At 35.1% G+C, this 22,847-nt stretch overlaps 1 protein-coding gene across 1 annotated transcript in view; it reads left to right on the top strand.

The window, feature by feature from the left end:
- Positions 1 to 22,847, top strand: part of CSMD1 (CUB and Sushi multiple domains 1) — a 1,105,213-nt gene that overhangs the window by 746,601 nt on the left and 335,765 nt on the right. The window contains exons 8-10 of the mRNA XM_013130058.2: positions 3,433 to 3,520; positions 12,003 to 12,127; positions 15,923 to 16,044. Of these exons, the coding sequence (XP_012985512.2) occupies positions 3,433 to 3,520; positions 12,003 to 12,127; positions 15,923 to 16,044 (335 nt within the window). The remainder of the gene's footprint in view (positions 1 to 3,432; positions 3,521 to 12,002; positions 12,128 to 15,922; positions 16,045 to 22,847) is intronic.

The following is a 22,847-nucleotide window of genomic DNA, read 5'->3' as shown; positions in this document are numbered from 1 at the left end:
TGATATTTACTTCCAAGTTTTGCAAGCTTTAAATAGGAAAAATTATTTTCCATTTTTTTAATACTTTCATTGTTTTGAAATTTTAAAATTCTAAAACAAAAATTGAGATGATTGATAGTTAAAATACAAATAGTCCATGAATAAGCTTTGAAAGTAAAGAGGAAGAATTTGATATTGATGTCATAAGGAAGGAAAAATCAAGAAAGATGCAAAAAACATGAAACACTTTATAACACTGTAGATAAATGAAACTTTAGACCATATAATTCTGAAAGAGTATAAACAGGTAAGACATGGGTCTTTCAAGGACATACAGAAGTCTTTGAAGTTAAAACAGGGAAAGATTGGCCATGTGACTGGATGAATAGTAGATAGCATGTCTAAGAGGTGCTTTCAGAAGGTGACTGCAAAACTTAAACATATTCTAGAAGTGAGATACTCTCAAAGACAATACTTTCTTCTCCCATATGTTATGGCTCTCAGTAGCAGTAGCACTTCATAGAGGTGGATAAAAGGGGAAATCTGACAGGATTGAAACAGAGAAAAATAAAGGTCTCTGACAGGGAATCACTTGGGCACCTTTTCATCTGTTTGAATGATAACAAGTGTTGGAGCTAACAAAAAATAATTCTTAAAATTTAATTCTTAGGTAAATTCTAACATACTGTCATGTAAAGGTTCTAAAAATATTAACATGTAAAAGTATATAGATATATTTATACATGTAGTAATGTTCCTGGCATGCCTCAACCACTAAAGGTAATAAATGGTTTCACTAATTTGAGAAATTTGTTCATTTTTTTCCCATCTGGAGTGATAAAATCAGACAGGCTTGTTTTACAGGGAATTGGATTTATTTTGTTATGACAGCACATCATGCAACCACCATCTGTTAAAAATCACTTGACAGTTCATTGGGGAAAGTAGAAGCTAAAACCTGGGCTATGTTTAACAAGGCCTGTAGACATCCAAGACGTGCTGAGTTCCAGATGTATGATACCTGCTCTGTTTCAAGACAGTATTTTTCTGGTTAAACAGTATCCTAAATAACCCTTCCCTGACACTGGTGTTGACAGAAGTTGGTGGCTGAGAAGAAAATGTTGCAAAGATCACCATCCATCTGGGGCAATCACATCATTCTGTGTTATGAGTAAGGTCTTGATCAACATTTACTGGTGTGCCAAACAGAATGCTTATGCATTGTGCATGTATGTCTGTAAAAGGAGGTAGCTTCACTTCAATGTGTCTGTCCTTAAAACGTGATAGTAAAGGCAGTTTTCTCCATGTTGTATTACAGTTGTTACCATAAGGCTCAAGTTTAGTAAAATTGCTATGTCAAATTAACCATATCAGTCATATTGCTTATTTTCATGTCTTGGTGATTTAGTAGTCAAAATTGAATCTCACCTCTGCTAACACATATATATTTCTGTGCTGAAAGTCGTAAATATTGGATTTTTCTCTTTCTCTGAAAAACTGGAAGAAATGTTAGTAGTAAGATTGTTTTAAGGAACATCAGTGTAGAAGTAGGCTTCTTTTCTAGCAAGATCAGATTTTAAATATAACAGCATTTTAGTAGTGATATTTCCCAAGAAACTACAAAATTTAATTCTTGGAATAACATACATGTTTACTAGCTAGTATAGGCTTGTTCTGAAAACCTTTATTCACACACACAAAAATCTTTATCATCTCAACAATTTTAGTGACATTAGCAGGATTGAGCTCTTGGTCTGGAGTATTCTCAAGATGGTGAATTCCAGATGCTGTATTTTTATCCAACTAGACTGCATTTTTGTTTGGTTTTGCTTGTTTGTTTGTTTTTTATTTATCAGGACATAGTTTTTAAAGTAAGACATGATATTTTTAATTGTGTTTGCAAAAACATTTCTAAGATTATGATAATCTTTCTTTAGCTGGTTTCACTAGAAAGACAGTATTCAATACACTGAATAGTTTTAAAAAATGTGGAGAAATAAATTATTCCTTTCCTTTATTTTTGTAAACATTCTATATGCCAAAATAAAGAAGAATGTAGACAAATGTTTAAATATATTGTAATTGTTGCAGTTTTTCTACTCTGAGAAGAATCTATGCTGAGATCAAGTATTTTGGTCCTTCCTATTTCTTTGTTATGTTATATTTTTGTAGTGCTGTAATGCAGGTTTTTATTTCTTTAAATCTTCTGCTGTAAAACTTTGGTTTTCTGTGTAATTTAATTACCCCTGATACTGCCAACATAGACATAAAGATTTATAGCTCTTAACATCCGATTGTACGCATCCTGCTTGTCACCACTCTTTTTGTCATTGTATTCAATTTGAAAGCGTACCACCATGTGGGAAACTCAGCCACTTCTTACATCTTATCTCTCATCACCTTTCCGCTGTAATGCTGTCATCTGTAATGCACCTGGGCATGTGTAATTTATTTTGAGCAGCTAAATATTCCAACTAACTTTTATTCCAGAAAAAAGTTCAGCCCTGTCTTTAAGGGTTTCCCAAAAATCCTTTATGGTGAAAAATGTGATCCACAAATTTCTACTAGCTCTATTCTTCTGTGGAGGAAACAGAAAGATAGGAGGCATGTAGCTGTTCATGGACACATGTGTGTATGTGCAGGATAGAAAGCATATGTATATTCAGGTTTTCTGTATGTTCACAGTGTTGTGCTCAGTTACTTTGTCTTTTCTTTATGATTAATTATTTTTAATTCCACATATTCCTTAAATACCTTTTTACAAATGAAGAAAAATTAAAGTGAAAATTGAATGTTCTAATTGGTTAGAATTTTGAAGGGACTGTAAGTTTATATGTTTATATAACTAGTATGTTTAAATATGTGCAGTCTTGAGGGAGAAAGAACAAAAGACAAAAGGAATGGAATAGTATAAGATACCTTCTCTTTCTAATTCCTACCTGAAAGCACGAAATAGGGATTTTGAGCCTCGTTTGCATAAGCACATATTCAGCTGGTTACAAATGTATTTCTCTGTAGGGTTTTCTGTATATTTTTGAGATGATCTTTGTAATTTTTTTTTTATATTTCACATGGCTTCTTTGCTTTTGGCAATTTCAAGTCATGTGTTGTGAATATTTAAGGTGATTTAACAAAATGTTGTTTTCCCTGTCTGAGAAAAGCTGTGGACCCTAGTACATTCATAAAATGATGACTGACCTTGGGAAATGAATAATTTATTTTCCCACAGAAGCAAAACATTTTTTGCTATCGTAACCAAAGAAAGAAAACAATACACCCTAGAAATCAATTATATGGGGCTTCTTTTTTGGTAATAACTTACATTGTTTCAAGAAAAAATATGAATATGCATATGGTTAAATTCAGGTTATGGAGGTTAATATATGAGAAAAGAGAATAATCATCTTTACAGCTGCATGTCTGAATTATTTTTTTTTTTCCTTTTCTTTGCAGTGACCCAGGGTGGGGATGCAATTGCGTCTGATGCATGTCCTGATCCTGGAATTCCTGAAAATGGGAAAAGGGTGGGCTCTGACTTCAGGTAGGCACGTTTCATTATCTATATGACCAAGAGGAAGGTATTTCCTGTTACGTAAATAGAACATTCGACTACAAATATGTATTGTTTGCCTAATATTGTGTCGAGTCTTTTGTTAAAGTAGCTACAGTCCAATGTGTATCTTGAATTGAGTTTGCTTGTTTCTTACTTTTTTCTTTTTTTAAATCAGTGCAATTTAAGTACAATTTTACAATACAGAATCATAGAAAGTTGGGGTTGGAAAGGACCTTAAGATCATCTAGTTCCAACCCCCCTGGCATTGGCAGGGATGCCTAATAATCTTGTCCGGGTAGCAAAGGCAGAACTCTTTGGACAGCATAGAAAAAGCAGCAAAGAGAATTGTTTCCTTTTCCACTATACAAAAGTTGTTGAAAGCTTGGGAAGCATGGCAAGTTCAGTGTCTGAGGCTATGTTGCAGGCTATCTCTTTTCTTATTTTGTTTTTAGCTTTTGTTACATTCATTAAAAAAGAAAAGAAGATGAGGACAAATGGACCCCTATGGCGAAAGGAGAGTCGTTCCTCTTTACCCATTGTGGAAAAAAGGCAGACTTCAAGGTGTGGCAGAGGAGAGGGTCAAAGGAAGGAGATGGGAGCCTCTGCTCATACAGGCATTTATAAATTGCCCAGCAGGGAATGAAGGACAAACCTAAAAGTAAATGGAAAGGAATATTCCATAAAAATTAGAAGGAACTGTGCAAAGTTCTCTGCCACTCCAAAAAGCAAGTTAAGTAAACCTGGTTCCTGAATTAAGACTCTTCCAAGCAAGGGAATAACTAATGAGAATAATAATTTTAAAATCTATTATATTTCTGACTTTTTTGGAATTTTTCTCTACTTATCCTCAAAGGAGCTGAAGAACTCAGAAAAAAAAAATGACATTAAGAGTTATATGCAAAGTCATTATTTCCTTAGAAACAGTGCAGCAGTTAAATGTGTTTTAAAAAACTAATGAAGTGAAATGAGCTTTTCTATAGATAGGCAAGAGAGAGACAGAAGAGATACATGCTATTAAGATGTTCAAAAAATCACAGAATCCCAAGGGTTGGAAGGGACCTCGAAAGATCATCTAGTCCAATCCCCCTGCAAGAGTAGGGTAACCTAGAGTACATCACACAGGAACTTGTCCAGGCAGGCCTTGAATATCTCCAACGTAGGAGACTCCACAACCTCCCTGGGCAACCTGTTCCAGTGCTCTGTCACTCTTAGAGTAAAGAAGCTCTTCCTGATGTTAATGTGGAACCTCCTATGCTCCAGTTTACACCCATTGCCCCTTGTCCTGTTGCTGGATATCACTGAAAAAAGCCTAGCTCCATCATCCTGACACCCACCCTTTACATATTTGTAAACACTGATGAGGTCACCCCTCAGTCTCCTCCAAGCTAAAGAGACCCAGCTCCCTCACCTCTCCTCATAAGGGAGGTGTTCCACTCCCTTAATCATCTCTGTGGCTCTGCACTGGACTCTTTCAAGCAATTCCCTGTCCTTCTTGAACAGAGGAGCCCAGAACTGGACACAGTATTCCAGATGCGGCCTCACCAAGGCAGAGTAGAGGTGGTGGAGAACCTCTCTTGACCTACTAACCACACCCTTTCTAATGCAGCCTAGGATGCCATTTGCCTTCTTGGCCACAAGGGCACATTGCTGGCTCATGGTCATCCTCCTATCCACCAGGACCCCCAGGTCCCTTTCCCCTTCACTCCTTTCCAGCAGGTCAACCCCCAACCTGTACTGATACATGGGGTTGTTCTTCCCCAGATGCAAGACTCTACACTTGCCCTTGTTGAACTTCATCAAGTTTCTCCCTGCCCAACTCTCCAGCCTGTCCAGGTCTCTCTGAAGGGCAACACAGCCTTCTGGTGTGTCAGCCACTCCTCCCAATTTAGTGTCATCAGCGAACTTGCTGAGGGTACACTCAGTTCCCTCATCCAGGTCGTTGATGAAAATATTAAAGCAGCACTAATCCCAGCACTGACCCCTGAGGGACTCCACTAGTCACAGACCTCCAGCTAGATTCTGTCCCATTGACCACAACTCTCTGCCTTTTTCCTTTCAACCAGTTCTTGATCCACCTCACTACCTGATCATCAAGCCCACACTTCCTTAGCTTATCTATGAGGATGCTGTGGGAGACATTCTATATATTCTGACTCTACTAGGCAAGTACAGCTGTTGCAAATGAAATTGTATGATACAAAAATACAGTATGCAATTGCTGTCCAAACATACGCTGGTTTACAGAATAAATTTTGGTTTTATCTAGCTGTTTATTAGCACCTGATGTATTGAGGAGGGAAACATCAGTTGGTAGAAGACTATGTATGAATGGGATACTAAAATGTAACTCTTTCTTAAGGTGTATGAAAGACTCCACAGGTATTCATCTGAGGGATGCCTTTATACTTTTACTGTTACTTTGGAGACTATTTTATTTTAGTTGTGCAGGTGTGCCACAGTTTTCCTCCTCTACTTGAGTCTCTCCTTATAGCCATAAAGGGTGCCAATTGTGCCTTTTCGTCTGAATTCCTCCAACTCAAATATTTGCTTGAAAGAATTAAAGGCAGCATCTAGGATTACTCTGTTATTAGTGGAGAGGGAAAAGCATCTGTGGAAAGAGTTAACCCCATAGCCTAAATATTTAATGGAAAATAGCATGAGAGCACACCTGACAGGCCTTTCTCACTTCAGTAACTATAGATAACAGAGTAAGTTTAGAAGATCAGGATGAGGAGGGAGCCTGAGCCTATAACATAAAAGAGGCTGAGAATTCTGGGTCTGCCTTAAGAGAATCTGAAAGACCTTGTTGCTGTCTACAGCTACTAAAAAGGAGAGTGTAGAGAAGACAAAGCCAGACTGTTCTCAGAGGTGGACTGTGGCAGGACTAGAGGCAATAGGCATAAGATGGGATATTGTAAGTTACTACTAGATTCAGGACTAAATATAAATAATTAAAAAAATAGTATTTTTACTATGAGGATGGTCAAGCTCTGGAGCAAGTTTCCAAGAGACCTTGTGCAATCTCCATCTAGGGAAGCATTCAGAGCTCAGCTAAATACGACCTTGATCCCTCTGTTCCAACTGGACATTCATGGGGAGGGGTGTTGGACTAGATGGTGTCCTCTTCCAGTCTAATTCACTTTATGAACCCATGAATCTTGTACAGATTTATTGTGTTCATGATACGCGGTGGGCCAGTCAGACTCTAGTTATGGTGGCATATGAACAATTGCTAAGAAACAACAACAGATCTAAGAGCACTGGTAAGCTGGAAGAGTGTAAGAGAAAGGATCTTATTTTCCCCTCTAGACTGTCCTCTGTAACTTGAAAGACAAAGAGAGCTAAATTAACTCTAGTGAAACAGGTGCAAAGATCCAAAATATGTGAGCCCCAACATGGGAGACCCCAGCAATAAAATTCCCAGCAGTGCATGAAAATACCAAGAGGGAAAGCACAAAAGAACCTTAAAGCTCAAAGCATGTTTTAAGATATGTGAGGGAATCTAATGTTAAAGGACTTCACAAGACACAGGTAACAATATTTTGAGCACAGTCTCTTATGACTGAATGTGGGTTAAAATTATCTTAAAATTTTTGTGCTTAGGGCAATGCTTACTCAGATGACAGAACAAAGTTGTTCATAGAATGGTGGAGGTTGGAAGGGACCACCGGAGGTCATCTAGTCCAATCTCCCTGCTCAAGTGGGGTCATCTAGAGCATATTGCTTAGGATTGTGTTTAGATGACTCTTGCATATCTCTAGGGAAGGAGACTCCACAACCTCTCTAAGCAACCTCTTTCGGTTCTCATTCACCCTCACAGTAGCAAAGTTCTTCCTTATGTTCAAGTGAAACTTCCTGTGCTTTACTTTATTCCAGTTTACTCTCATCCTATCACCTGACAACCCTGAGAAGAATCTGGCCAGCTATCTCCCTCCTTCCTTTACCTCATTCAGTCTCTGATAATATTTTAATTTCAATTAATGTATCTTACTGTTCATGGCAATAAATGAATGTATAAGGTGTTAAAAAATAGCACAGTCTACTCTTCATATAAACAAGATGCTCTGATATATTTTCATCACTTACTATTTTTGTGTTTGCTTTGGGCCTTCAGTTCTGATTATTATTTGAGAAAGTCAGTAAATTTTGTTTTCCTGCTAAATCTTACTTGTTATCTGAAAATAGATTATGCAACAGCAACCATTTTTTCAGGTACTGTAACCTTCTTTTTGTATCTATTTCAAACATATCTTCAGTATCTTGAAGTAAACTATCTATATCTAGCTTGACATTTAAATAGAGCTTTTGGCTGGAATCTAGTTTTTCTTTCTCTGAAATAACAAATCAAGCTCTTCCATAGGAGAAGTGAAAATAATACTTGCTTTTGCTTTCATTTGTCCAACGTAGTGAAAATACTGTGGAGAGTAAAAGAAAGGTGGTGTTTTTTATTTTTCTAAGAGGTGAGGATAGACACCAGAAGGAGCTATTGTTCTTGTCAGGAGAATATTGACAGCTGTGAATATTAATCTGAACTAAAATGTGAAAATGTGCATTATTCAAAATCTTTCCCAGTCTCCTGAAAGACGTGTTGTGAGTGGGATTGATGGAAAGGCAAAGGGCTGATTTTTAAGACAGCTTTAGACCCAGCTGATTCAGTGATGACAAGTTCTTTGAAAAGGGTTTCATCATTTTCAGCATAATAATGACATTGAATCTAATTTCATAAAGCAAACAAAAAGGTATTGAAATCTTAACCTTTTCATTCTGTCCTCCTGCCATGCTTTTATTCTGTTCAGTTAAGGTAGTAAGGGACATGATTTTCAGGTGGTTTTAAAAAATTCCAGTGGATATTTGGATGCATTTTGAGAGAGAAAAGGTGACTTTTTTTTTTTTTTTTCTAGAGGAATGAGAACATTATCAATACAATTTTGGGATCAATATAATATTTTATTTTTATAAGAGATCTTAAACAGTAGATTGCTTAAATAAAAGCTGGAAAGTATATAAACAGTAACATTCCCGCTCTCCTTAAATACTATATGGTATGTCTGGTACTGAGAAAATATGTTAATTTTCCACAATTCCAGTAACACTTGTAACAAAAAAAAAGCTTTTACATTTTCAAAACAGCTTTTTAAAATTAAATTGACTTTCTTATGCTTAGCATTTCTTGTAGCATTTTTTCCCTGTCTTAAAAATAGCTTCTTCAAGTCCAATTCTAGCCTTCTTTGATAAAAGCAATAATTTTGCTTTGATATAACTTAAATGTAAAATGGAAAAAGAGGAAACTGATTTCTTCCCCTGATTAAAGTTTAGATAGAAAATTAACAGACAGATCTGCTCAGTGACTCAGAGGTAAAGATGTTGGAAAAAAAAAAAAAGAAATTATAACCAGGAATTGAAACAAACTGGAAATTAAGTGAAGTAAAAATTTCCTTTGAAATCCCAGATCAAATACGATAAAACATGGCTTTAAAAGGATGCCCTCTTTTTCAATGGAAAAATGTCAGCAGAATCAATGAAGAGACTTAGCAATTTGGATGCTCATTAGAGGATAAGGAGTTTTATTTTAGACCATGTGGCCCAGGTCCCCTCCCCTAATATGTTTATTTAGATAGATATGAATGTCTGGAAACAGAAAATACTCTAGTATCTCAGCTCACTTAAGATTTCTCAGTATCCACTGTTCTTTTAAATGTCTAAAGTTATATGGCTTCATTCAGATATCTGCAATGTATGCATTATATAACAACTATTATATGTATTCACATGTTTCATTATTAATAAGTTAGTTACACAAACTTTTAATTTCCTTCACCTATATTGTAGTGTGACAGTCTGTACCTCCATTCAGTGCTATTTAGAACTTTTCAATAAGTTTTTCCTTTTCTTGTAAGCCTTGACAGAATTCAAATGATATTAAAATTATTTTCTAGAAAGTATCTGTTGTCAGATTTCTGGCACAAGCCTGATTTCTCACAACAGGCTTTAAAAAGGATGGATCTTAATGGGTATTAAAGCAGAGTTGGGGTATATTGTAGTCACACACAAACCATGTCCAGAACTCTCTCAGTCACTCTGGCAAAACCTGTGACTGCTCTTTTGTAACCTATCTGAAGTTTAATTAGAATTTCTGAAGATACTTTAAAAAGATTGTACTTGTCAGTGCCTATAGCTGGCTTTCAGGTTTCTCTCCACCTCGAATTCTAGCACTAAGAATCTTCTGAGCACTTTGTGTTCCTGCCTGCTCTTTAATTTGACATTTTTTCTAGATTGTTTTTAATATGTTTAATATGTTGGCATATTTATTTTATGTTACTTAGTTTGTGATCAAACATTTCAAAAGATGATATCCACTATGTAAAATACATGAAGTTCACATTATTACTCTTTAGATACAAGCTATTTGCAGAGCTTTGGAAAAAAAGACAATATACTTTATAGAATAATAGTGAAACAAATTGAATCATTGTCAGTCTATAGTTTAAATTAGTATGTGACATTTTATGTATCTATAAATAATAAATGTTTTTTAATATTGCTGTAATGATGAAAACCCAGTCTAAACATGAAATCCTTCATTTACTCTATCAGGCACCAGAATATTTGTATTCCTCCTGGGTTTTTTTTTTATTTCTTGGGGGGAATAATCAGGTATGGTGAGTTAAAAATTTAATTGCAGGCATCCAATAATTGTACCTTTTATTTCAGTCTTGATGTTTTAGACGTGGGCAGTTTCATAATTTTCGTTACATGTCTTGCTAGTAGCAAACTGTGGAGAAATGTGGAAGCTCTCATGGTGGTTCACCCACAATTATACTTTTGGGAAAGTCTTTATCCTACATGATTTTTAAATACTTTAATCCTTAATTTACACTTATCACAGATCTATAACTGGTTGGTTTTTTTTTCCTGTTTCCATAGAATTTTTTCAGAGATTATTATTTTAGAAAATTTGAGAAAATGCATTTAAAATATAAGTGCTTATAACATTAAAATGGCAGATAAGTTAGTGTTATTTTTTCTTTACCAGGAGTAGAAACTAAATGTTTATTAATTGAAGTATGTATTTGTAATCATGCTTGGGCTATTTCTTCTGAAGCTTTTAAGAATTTTCTGAAGAATAATAGATTACGATAAATATAAAATAAATATAATTTCAGAAAATTGTATTACTCTTCAAGGCTTTCATGTATTTCCCATGAACTACTGAAAGAAAACACCAATATTGTCTCTACCCTTCTGATTTATTTACATTTAACAGCTCAAGAACCAAGTGTTAAGTATTTTCCAAAGCTTTCCTACATAAGGAGCATCACATTCAAATTTAAAATTTAAAAAAAAGAAGAAAAAAAAAACCCAAGGAAAAAAAAAAAGAAAAAGAATCCTAGTAAAATTTTGTGAAAGAACTGTAGAAGTACATCATAATAATGATAAACTGTATAGTTTGTGAGATCTGAGAAATTTATAGAATGCTTGTTCTTGATGGCTAGGAATGAGCTGGATGTTAGTGAATGAGATTATGTGCTATTCCCCACAGCAGCTTTACCCACTGAGTTTTCTGTCTTTTCTGAGCTGATTACCATTGAGCAATCCCCTGCTGGTTGGGACTCAGTAACTTAGAAAGACCAAGCTGAGTAATCTGCTTTATCAGACTCACTTAGCTTGCAGCATGGGATTATCAGATACAGATTTACAGGTGCAAGAAAGACAACAAAACCGGTTGGTAGCAATGGGAAACAAAGAATGTAAAAAAAAGCAACTAGAAGCAGAAATAGCAGAAATGTAAAAATACTGGTTAGGAAAGCCCTGTTTGAGGCACGCAGTAACTATGTACAGGTATTTAATTCTTCATAAATATCTCAGTATTGTTCAGAAAGCAAATATTATTAAAAATAAAGAAAAAAATTATAAATCAATCTGGAGAGGCACATTTTGAAGTCACAAGTTTACCAGCCAAATTTAAGTCCTAACCAAAGTTATCATTTAGCACAATTTTTAACAGGAAATTTCCGAAATGTCAGGAATGTTTAATAAATTCTTACAATTTTCTGAAGTTAGAATTTCCGGATTGGACATGATGACAAATTACCCTATCTAACTGCTTATTCTCTCATTTCAGATAATATGGAGAGGTTGAAATTATTAATGAAATAATTTTCATTGCCTGAAAGAACAGTGATTGTATATTGTATTTTAAAATGCATCTCTAGATGCATTCATTAAAGTCATAGTTTAAAGAATCAGACTTAGTAGCGCGGTATTCCTGGCCTAATTTTTTTAAAAGGTGGTCAAAGTAAATAGTATATCTGTTGTGTTTTATTAATATAGTAATGATGGAGTAGAATTTCCCACCTGATTTTTTTTTTTTTGGGCCTAGAAATATTGTCACTTGGTGACAGCTTTTTGGGGAGGTTGATATTTAATATGTATTTTAATTATTTTCTTCTTCCTTCTGTTTTTCTCCTAGGGTGGGTGCAAGTGTACAGTTTTCCTGTGAAGATAATTATGTGCTGCAAGGTTCTAAGAGCATCACTTGTCAGAGGGTGACAGATACACTGGCTGCCTGGAGTGACCACAGGCCAATTTGCAGAGGTAGGTACCATTCTCTGGAACTTTTCTTGAAGGTTGGAAGGGTAATTTATAATTTCTGCTTAGAAATTCAATGAAATAATGTTTGAAACAAAAAACATACATTTATATATTTTAGGTATCATATGTATGTATGATTGTGTATATATATAAAGATCTTTCTGTAGCTTGATGAACATGAGCAAAGATGCAGGAACAGTATCCATTTAGGAAGCTATTTTCCTTTTAGTAGTTTATGTTTCATTTTTTTTTTGTCATGTTAAACATTTTAAGTAGAACTCGTTTGTTTGTTTTAGATCAAACTTTTCTAATTAAATTCCCAAAGAGGAGCTCCTCAAAAGCATGTTCCTGTCAGTCCCAGATTTTTATGTAGTCCTAATTTTTCAGTAAATTCTTTTCTTTTTCATCTATTTTGTTGAACCTTACAAATGTCCTTACTTTTTGATTTCTTTGACTTCTTTTCTAAATGTTTTCTCATTATGGTTTGAACCAACCAGAAAGTTCCTCCTCTTGCTTTTAAGGAGGAGGGGAGGAAGTGGCTTTTTGTTTGTTTGCATTGTTGTTTTGTTTGTTTTTTTTCAATTGCAATCTAGTACCTGTAGTAAAAGCACAGAAAATAAGTAAATGCTGTGAAATTACTCCAGAACTGGGGTAGATAGAAAAGATAAAGAGTATATATCTATGTACAGAACTTTTCCTTTTTCTCAGTAAAAAAATTTGGGTTTCACATTTGGATTGTACGTGTTGATGGAAGTTTTAACCATAGAAATGTGCTTGCCTTATTTTCTCCTAGAACCAGACAACCTACCCAGTACAGGCACTGGAAAACAAGACAAAAAAATCCACAATTAGTTAAAAAGGAAAAAAAATACACAAATTGTTTTACATACTTAATTTGTCATTTTGAGGTAGGTAGAAGACATACTTGTACTCCCAAAATCTTATGCAGAATGCCAGTTGCCAGGGTAGCAAATGATAGAGACTGTGCAGGGAAGGATTTGCAACACCTGGATGTAAACTCTTGTTTGTACAAGAGCGGCCTAAAGCATAATGTCACTTATATAAAATTCACATAGGCTTCATTACCTAGTTTTTTCATAATACCAAAAGAAAAATATTTTTTCTCCTGTTGCCAGAATAGATTTTTCAGTTTTTATAATTACATATGTGATATACTTGTAAATTATCCTTTCTTCATTAAGGAATGGAAACAGTTGTGGTGGGTTGACCACAGCCAGCAGCCAAACACCCACCCAGCCACTCACTTACCGCCAGTGGGACTGGGGGAGAACTGGTAGAGCAAAAGCTGAAAACTTGTGTAGGAACATTAAGACAGTTTAACAAATTAAGCAAATAATTTGTTTTCTTTAAACACATTCAATCAAAGCAAAATAAGGATTTTTACTCACTACTTCAGTTAGTGAGCCACTTAACCATTTCCTGAAAAGCAGGGCCTCAGCACAAGTGGTTGTTACTTGGGAAGACTAACCTATGGCCATGAATGTGCCTACTCCCTCCTTCTTACCCTGAGCTTTTATCACTGACTGTGTTGCCATATGGTCTGGGATATTCCTTTGGTCAGCTGGCATTAGCTGTCCTGGCTGTGTCTCCTCCCAGTTTCTTGTGTACCCCCAGCCAACTTGCTGTGTGGGGCAGTATAAGAAACAAAGGTGGCCTTGATGCTGTGCAAGCACTGCTCAGCAGCAGCCAAAACACTTGTGCCTTACAAATCCTATTCTAATTACAAATCTAAAGCACAGTACCATACAAGCTGACATGAAGAAAGTTAACTTTGTGCTGTCAGACCTAATACAAAAGTCTACAAAGGCGGCTCTTAGGTAAATTATTGCAAGCTGTATGTAAACTGGGTAGTATTACATAGGGACATCCATGTACAGGCTGGACAATCTTAAAACACAGTAAAAATAAACAAACAAAAATACCTCCTACTGTTTCCAGAGCAGCAAAACAACTGATTCCTAAGTGTCTCTTGAGCTTAGTGTCTGTGTAGCTCAGTGTATTTAAATGAAAAATCTAAATACACACTCTTGGTACTTGGTTTCACACTACTGCAGAATGGCATGTCCATGCAATTCCACTATTCACTCTTCCTTGGTGGTTTTGGGTTTTTTTTTCCATCTCTCGAATTTATTTGTGTTTGATAATACATTGTAGGAATGAACTGAAGTAATCTATGCATGGTAAAAGTAATGATCAGCAGAAAGGGGCTATTGGCTGCTGAATTATCTGTGTGTTATTACTTGTGTTTGCTGTTCCTTCCAATTTATTATCTGCAAATATCTTTATTATGCTTTACTCCCTCCAGTAAGTTTCTAACAAAATAGGATAAATTAGTCTTCTACTGCCATTAAAACCTCAGTTGGAAAAACAAGTTACTTTCCTCAAGCATACTTCCAAAATCGGAGCTGGAAATTTTCACAACTCTTGAGAGTCAAATCAGCCAGGCTTTATATGTAATTTGTTTCTAAACACAGATTAACACTGTTTAGGCTGATTGGTCTGTAATTCTGTTTCAGTATTACAATGTTCCATGTGATAAACATTTGTGGATGCTTGGAAATGAAAGCCACATTTACTTTTTTTTTGTAGTCCATGTTATTTCCAGTCCCTTTATAGACCTTCATGATGCCAGGACTCACGGTGCTCGTAACAAACATTTAATAATAAAATATACATTACAAAGAACTGTTTTATCACATTTTCTAAATGGTTATCAACCCAAAATGGAAATGCTGATAAACTACATGCAACTACTGCAGGCTTAATGACTTCAAGCCTTTGAGACTTACTGAAGAAGCTGAACTTCACATTTACCCCAGAAGGGTAGCTAACAAAGTTCACCCCAGCCTTGGGCACTGGACATGACATGAGAGCCTGGGGTGGGGGATCAACAAAGGAGCAACAATTTGTGAGCAGGCATAGATGTGGCTATGGTGGAATTGCAGGCAGCTGCTCCTGAGACATTGGTCAGGCAAAGAGTGGTAACTCACTCAGTCCCACCCTGAAATGGATCCCCTGGGCCCACAGGCAAGGAGTGGTGGGAGGCCCCAGGTGAGGCTGATCAAGGAAGTGCCTTCAGGAGCTGAGAAGTGCTAATGAAAATGTTGCCAGGTTTCTTGTCTTCCACACAAAACCCTTAAGGTAATTCATTCCTGTTTTCTGTAAGTGGTATCTAAGGTTATCTAACAGGTTTTGTGCTATCTTTTGTTGTAACTGTTCACTAAACAGATTTCAGGGCAGAACTGTAGCTATGCTTGGCTTTTTTTGTTTTGTTTTGTTGGGGCTTTTTTGGAGTTTTGGGTTTTGTTTTTTTTTTCCTCCTTCCCTTTAGAATTCAAATAGGAGAAAGATGAGAGGGTAACAGTTTGGTTGAAAGAAGATCTGAAAGGAAGATGTTTTCCAGCTTTTCTTTCTGAATAGCTAAAGAAGTTACAAACTGTATCCAAGAGTTTATTGATACAAAGTTACACCTCTGGGTTGGTTCCTTAGGCCTTGGGCAGAATGAATTGAAAATAATAAATATTAGTTGTCTGCTACTTCTGGTGCATAAACATAATGTAAATTTTGGGCTGATTAATTGAAGAGTGACAGTGTCCTTCCTCCAAAGATAATTTATCAATATTTGCTTTTTATTGGCTCAAACATCTTGAAAGGTGGATTGTGTAGAATATATCAACGTAAAAATAGTTTCATGGCAAGTGTGAAGTATGGCAATAATGTTAATTTTAAACTGAGCAGTAGATCAAAAACAATCTGATTTGTTGTTTATCATTTTAGCTAGAACATGTGGTTCTAATTTACGTGGACCAAGTGGGATTATTACATCACCAAATTATCCAGTTCAGTATGAAGACAATGCGCACTGTGTGTGGGTCATCACAACAACTGATCCAGAAAAGGTAAGCTTTTTCTCTTTGTCCCTGGTCAAATTGTAGAATTTTGGATTTGTGTTAAAATTATTTCATATCTATTTGATTTAACATGTGAACACATGCAAGTGTGTATGTTTATTTAAACACAAAAATTACCAGATATGTTAAAATATATTGGGCAGTAGAAAAAACATAAATTAGTAATGTCTAATTAGAGTAATAGGTCTCAGTTAAAGTTTCCAAGTTATAAATACATTGTCCAATGAAATACATAAAAAAAAATTAAAAATTGTACATTGCTAAATAGTTGCTAATGGATTTTCCAAGATGTATCTTGATGCTCATTCATTGTTTAATCTTAGCATAAAACCCAGACGTACATATAAGTACTTTTCTGATCTTGTGTAGGTGTTTTACTACCTACGTAACTTCTCTCTTCAATCCACAATGTTTTGATCAAGATTGTAAATACATAACTATGAATAGCTCTGCATAAAGTAGTAGTCACGATTAAGTATTCTAATTATACTGAGATGCTTTTTTACTTATGTTTCTGTAAAATCAATTGACTTCCTCAGTAAAGGACAGACACCCCCTACCTGAAGGAAAAAAAAAGATAAGTCTTACACTTGTATTTGACTTTTCTGTAACAAAATGCTGAATAAATCAATTACAATAACTTGAAGAATTTACAATCCGTGTGTACTTTCATAATTAAAAAACATGTATCTGCAAGTTCTCGCAAGAATGTATTCTTGATTTTTTTAATGTACTTAAGGAAAAAAATTATTAGAGTCATAAAATGGTTTGGGTTGGAAGGGAGCTTAAAGATAAATTAGTCCCTTCCACAGGGACACCTTCTACTAGACCAGGTTGCTGTCCAGCCTGGCTGGTTTAACTTCATCTTACCATAAATTAATAATGCAGATTATTGTGCTCCTTGGTTTTATGGCATATTGTTGAGATGTAAATACTGCTTCTTTACAAAATTGATTGAATTAATTTTATCGTAAATGTATATATTCAGGAAATCCAGGCAAAATTGCAAAACTATTGCATGTTTCTGTAGTGAGACCTCTCTGAAGAGTAAGGGCTTTTTTTCAGTTCCAAACCAAAGTGTTATATTTTATTTAATATAGATGTTAGAAGTGACTGTCACTGAATGACTTTTGACTTCAGAGTCATTAAATTTTACAGAAAAATGCTAAATCACTTTGAATTTTTAAATATAAACAAGCTTTCAAAATGTAAAAAAAAGTCTGAAAAAATCATCTACTCAAATTTATGTTCAGTAATGTTCAGTAGTCTTGTTGATTATGCAAAACTGAGTAGTTTTATAAGAGAAAATTTAAGTGCATCAAAGGAAAATAAGTTAAATTATTGTTAATAGAAGAGAGTCTTGGCATCTTAATGGTTTCTTTATTCAAAACACTTCAATTAATTTTCATTTTTATTTTTTCCCTTGACTTTTCAAGAATTTTAATTAGGCATTGTTTTTCATATTTATAATAAAATGAAGATAGCAATCTCCTTGCTGATTGCAAGGAAGTTCAACCGTAATACAAAAATTGCTACTGACTGTGCAGTGTATTATTAAAATGTAGTATGTTTTTATGGAGGCTTGGTCTGGTGGAAAACACTAAACCTTCATCTGCTACAATGACTCTCAAGTTCTTTTCATACCATGCAATATATCTCAATGGATTTAGAATTTTAGTGATGCAGAGCTTAATAAGGTTGTTGTGGATTAATTTATTACTCTGTTCACTGGACTCAAAAAAGCACTCTTAAGTAGTATTCTGTGGGCAGATTGATAGTTCATCAGTCACAAGAATACACTGAAGGAATTGCATACCCAAACAGATCAATTCTTTTGTTATGTTCAAAATGAAGAGGCATGAGTACAAGGCTTGGAGTTCTCACCCAGGAAAAACAACAAACAACACTGTTACGTCCAGGTGGGTGGAAGTTAAACACATACTCTAACAGACCTACTGATAATCACAGTGTAAGAAAAAGAGGTGGAGCCTTTCAGTTCTGGACAGGATGAGCAGTAGGGAATGGGTTGTTTTTTTTACTAATCTTGGATTTGCTAACACTTCTTGGAAAGACGAGTATTTGCTTTAGGACCATGATGATTGTGAATGTAAGCTCTTAAATCCAGCCATGTTTAAGAATTATGGTACGTTTAAATTTCATTTACATAAAGTCTACATCATCTTTATCAGTACGAATCAATACAAATCTGGTATTGGGACTTTTATCTCCAAATAACTAGTTTCACGTTTAACATACACTTCAGGATAATAAAAGATATGAAGGAAAATGCTTTTACTTTACAGACTGTCTTTTTTCCTATTTCTTTCCAAAGAAAAATATCTCACCAGTGTTTTGAAACCCGTGAACTTAAAAAAAAAAAAAATCAATTGCAAAAATAATTTTCAAATATCCAAAGTAATGAATTGATTTTAAGATGTGCTGAAAGTTTTGCAGATTTTCATCCCTGACTTTTGTTGGTGTGACGAATGGCAGAACTTTTGAAAATTTAACTGTATATTGAAGGCTTGATTTTAAGATTAAATGAAGAGCCTATGCTTTTGCTTGTCACATTTGAAAATATTTATTAGAATGCTTAGAGTCTGTGTTTGATTTGCTTTTCCAAGAAGGTAGACAGCTCATGACATGTTGTTACTGTGTATCTTAACTTAGTTTTGACTTACTCCAGCAGTGAATTTATGTCCTTTCATCAGGTTAGTTTACACATAGCATTTTACAGGATAAGACAGTTTTCTCTTAACAGTGCAGTTTAAAGAAGATAGCTTAGTTAAAAGGGTGCCATTGCACAAAAAAAAATGGTACATAATGTGCTGGAATATTTTTAAAGAATAAACTTCAAGAAACATAACATTTTCCAGAATTTGCCTTTTGGTGCTGGTGGGGGACGTTTTTTAGTGCCACTTCAAAATGAAAATGGATCTCAGCTTTCTGTGGGGACAGTAGCACAGTTCCAGTTTTTAACCAGCCATATCAAGGTCGTTGTTAGTTAAATGTTTTTCTAATGTTTTTTTCTCTTTTTCTGAGCAACACAAAAATCTGAGTTAAGCTCTTGTTCAAAGGTATTTCTGTTCTTCTCCCCTTAACATTTATTGTTTCCTCTGGGTCCCACTATTGAGGCTTCTGATCAGCATCCTACTGAGTCATTTATTAGACTTTAAGTACTTGCAAATACAGCCTTATGGTGCTCTTCTGGCTGGCTGTCAAGTACATGCTGTAATTCTTGGTAACTCTACCTTGGCTTAGTTGTTCTGTTATGCAGTTTCTCAACTTTTTAGAAGCAGTTAAGTTTGGACTCTTCTTCTGAGGTTTGTTGTCTTTATCTCTTTTTTGCTGTGAGTATAATCTTTTCAGTATGTTCTAATGATACCTCTCCCTCTTGCTGTTTCAACTCATTTTCCAGGCTGTGGGTTTGTTTTTTTTTTTTCATAAGACTTACTGCCTTGGATTTCCTGCTGCTTTCAGTATATTCTGGTATCATTGCTACATGCAAGGGCTTGAGTTTTCAGCTCCAGTGTCTATAGGAGGGCAAGATTTGATGTTATTTCAGCAATAGTTCCTAGTTTTACACAATATTTTTCTGACTGGTTTCAGATTATACTATAATAGAACTGCCATGGGCTGCAATAGTTCTAAGTTAAATGACCTGGTAAATAAAGACTGTGTCCAGATTAGTTTGTTGGTTTGTTTTGTTTGGGGTTTTGGTTTTTGTTTTTTTTGTTTGTTTGTTTCCTTCTTAAGAATATAATTTCTCCACAATACAAAACATAGATATTAAGTATCTGTTTAGGCCTTACAACTTTCTTCTTTACCAAAAAACTTAACTCACTGCAGTGGCCATAATTGAAGACACTGACATTAATCTGTGGGAGGGCGGAAAACTTCACATACAGTTGTATAGGGCTGAGCCTTCAGATTTTTTTATAAAGATGGGTATGCCTTAATGAGTTGTTACTGGTTTTTCTGATTTATTGCCTTTCAGAGCACATAGAAGAGGAACTTCAGGAGAACATTTTTAGGAAATCTTTCTGCAGTTCACAGCTAGGGAATCTGCATACTTTAAAGGTTGATTTTCGCATAATTTGTTTTAGGATAATTAATTCTTACAGTATGCTCTAAAAAGCAGTCTTGCTAAGTAGCATATGATAATTAGCAGAGTTTTTTTAATATCTTCCACATAAGTAGTTTAGGCTTATATAATAATTTGAAATGGATTAAGAACAACCTTTGTTTAAATAGGCAAGTTTACTCCAGTTAGGTGGCATTATTCTATGACATTGTCTAATAATAGAGTGTTTTTAGGAAGTGTGTCTGTAAATAGCCTGTTTCTTCAAAACTTCATTACAGATGGGACTCCTGTTCCTCTGAGTGGCTCACAAGTAATAAGATGTTTGTCAGCATATCTGACAACTACAGCACCTGCAATCTAATACTGTATTTCGGCAAGAAAGCTTTTGCTGAACACCATATATCTCATTCTGACAGAGATAACCGGAGTGCTGCCACAGTATTGATTTTGTGCTGATTTACTTATCCTCTTTTTCTCTACCAGAGAGTTTTGGGTTGCAGAGATCTTGATCATTAAAAATATGTAGATCTAAGAACTAGCACTGAACTTCTGTGGATTCTTGGCATTCTAATTCATGCTACTGATTTACTCAAGTACTATTTTGAATGGCTTGGATAGATTTAATAGAGTGAAGGAGAAGGTCATTGTGAATTTACAGTTGATTCATTTGTAAATCCTGTGTCATCTAGATCACAAAAATACACTGAAAACTCCCTGAAAGGATGATACCCTATGGTGTATTGAAAATGGAAGCACGTTTTTGTATGCTCTTCTGTCCTTCACACAGTGCTAAAACTGAATTTTGTGCCATATGTAAATGTGCATATTTAAATTTAAACACCTTTATTTTTCATCTGCTGAAACAGCATCTTTATTTTTAGAGTATATCGCATCACTAACATAGTATTCAAACAGATTATAATTATAATTATTAAGGTCCCTGCTGTGAAACAAACACTGGTTCACTCTTTCTTTGAAATAAGGCTTGTTTGGTTGGTTTGTTTGGGTTTTTTTTTTTGTGGGTGTTTTGTTGTTTCTTTTTGTTTTTTTTTCATAATCAAGCAGTATAATTTAGAACACAAAGTATAACTACAGCAGTTATGAGAGAAACCTGTTGCAGTATAAGGATGAGATTTTTAAACTGCCAGTGTCCTAAAATCTTATACAAGTCTTCCAGGGTAGCCTTGTTTCTTACAATATTAAAGACCTTTCAAAACTAGACAAGTCTGTATATTGTAGTATAATGTGCAAAAGCAAGTATGGTTTCTTTTTTAAAAATGGTATATTTGTTGTTGGTTTTAATCATGCTGATATTTTTACCTTTCAAGACATTATGTGAGTGAGATGCAGTAGTATAGCTTATATACAGTATTTTCTTAGTAGGTTTACTGAAGGTGTTTTGGATGATAGTGTAACACAAATAGGGCTGGAACAGAAGACTCAAGTTTTGGCATTAGAGACACATATGATAAGATTCATTTTGCACATATGGGGGCTATATGCCTGAACTCCAGTTATACTTGATGGAGGTCTGTCAAATAGTAGAGTCAGAACAGTGCTTTGTCACGATCTAAAGCAGCCCATTAGAGCCTAAGAGCTTTGTTTGCTCTCCCTGGATCAGAACCAAAAGGGGTTTAGACATTTTGGATTTCAGTATGCAGTGTTTAGTATGTACACAGCTTTGTATATACACATGCCCTTCTTGATAAGGATGTGTGTCAAAGATTGAATGGAAAGGGTTTCATAGGGGCCATATGTTGAATGAAAAAGCATAACTTCGGAGTAGCAGTATACCAGACTTAACTAAAGGGAAGTGTCAAAACCCAAATCTCGCCTACATTAATACATATATTTACAAGTGTGAGCCTTTTAGTGAAACTGATATACCCAAATCAGAACCACTTTTGATACTGATTTTAGATGTCTCATTTGTGCATTCATTACAAGAAGTTTTGGCTTGCTGTCTTTAAAGACTGTTGGAGGTAGTGTTGGAAGAGGGCCGCATGGGATCCTTGCTGGTCACAATGAAAAGATCAAAGCACAAATTTTCTGTAGCCCAGAAAAGTGTTGTGTTTCCTAGTTTGTGGGGAAAGCTAACTGAAAGATGCTTCTGGCATTATTTCTTGTGGTATTTGTTTTATTTATTTTTTCAGATGATTTCTAATGTTAAATAGAGAAACACGGCCAACTTGAGTTTTTTGCTTCCAATTACCACAAATACAAACTGATATTTATATTCCTTGTTGCTTACTTTCCCTATGACTTTCCTTCTTACATCCTGTTTTTGAGTGAAAGATACTAACTACTGAGCCTTACCTATGTTCAGTATCCTAGATGTGCTTTCAGGCTATCAGCTAGGTTTACTTTTCCAAGATTTAGCTGGGGGTGGGGATTTTTGTAAGCCTTGGGTGGATCTAAGTATGACACATTGAGTTGTAAATGGCAATTTAGGAGAGGGAAATAAGTAGGACTTTTAGAAGGAAACTATAAAAGCATACATAGAAAGGACTGGAAAACCTGAAGAAAGAGACTTAGCAGTAAATTTGCTGTGATATTGTCTTTGATTTTACAATAAATCCATATTTCAGAAAGACAGTTGGAATATATTTGCTGGTAATTCAGTGCTCAAGACAAATAAAAGATTCAGCCTCCAAACGAAGTGAATTTGATAGAATGTGGCAAAGCTTAAGCTGAAGGGGTTAAGCCA

This window comes from Melopsittacus undulatus, chromosome 3, assembly GCF_012275295.1.
Source record: "Melopsittacus undulatus isolate bMelUnd1 chromosome 3, bMelUnd1.mat.Z, whole genome shotgun sequence".
NCBI classification, from domain to species: Eukaryota; Metazoa; Chordata; class Aves; order Psittaciformes; family Psittaculidae; genus Melopsittacus; species Melopsittacus undulatus.
The sequence above is the reverse complement of the archived record's forward strand: the minus strand, read 5'-3'. Positions and strand labels throughout refer to the sequence as shown.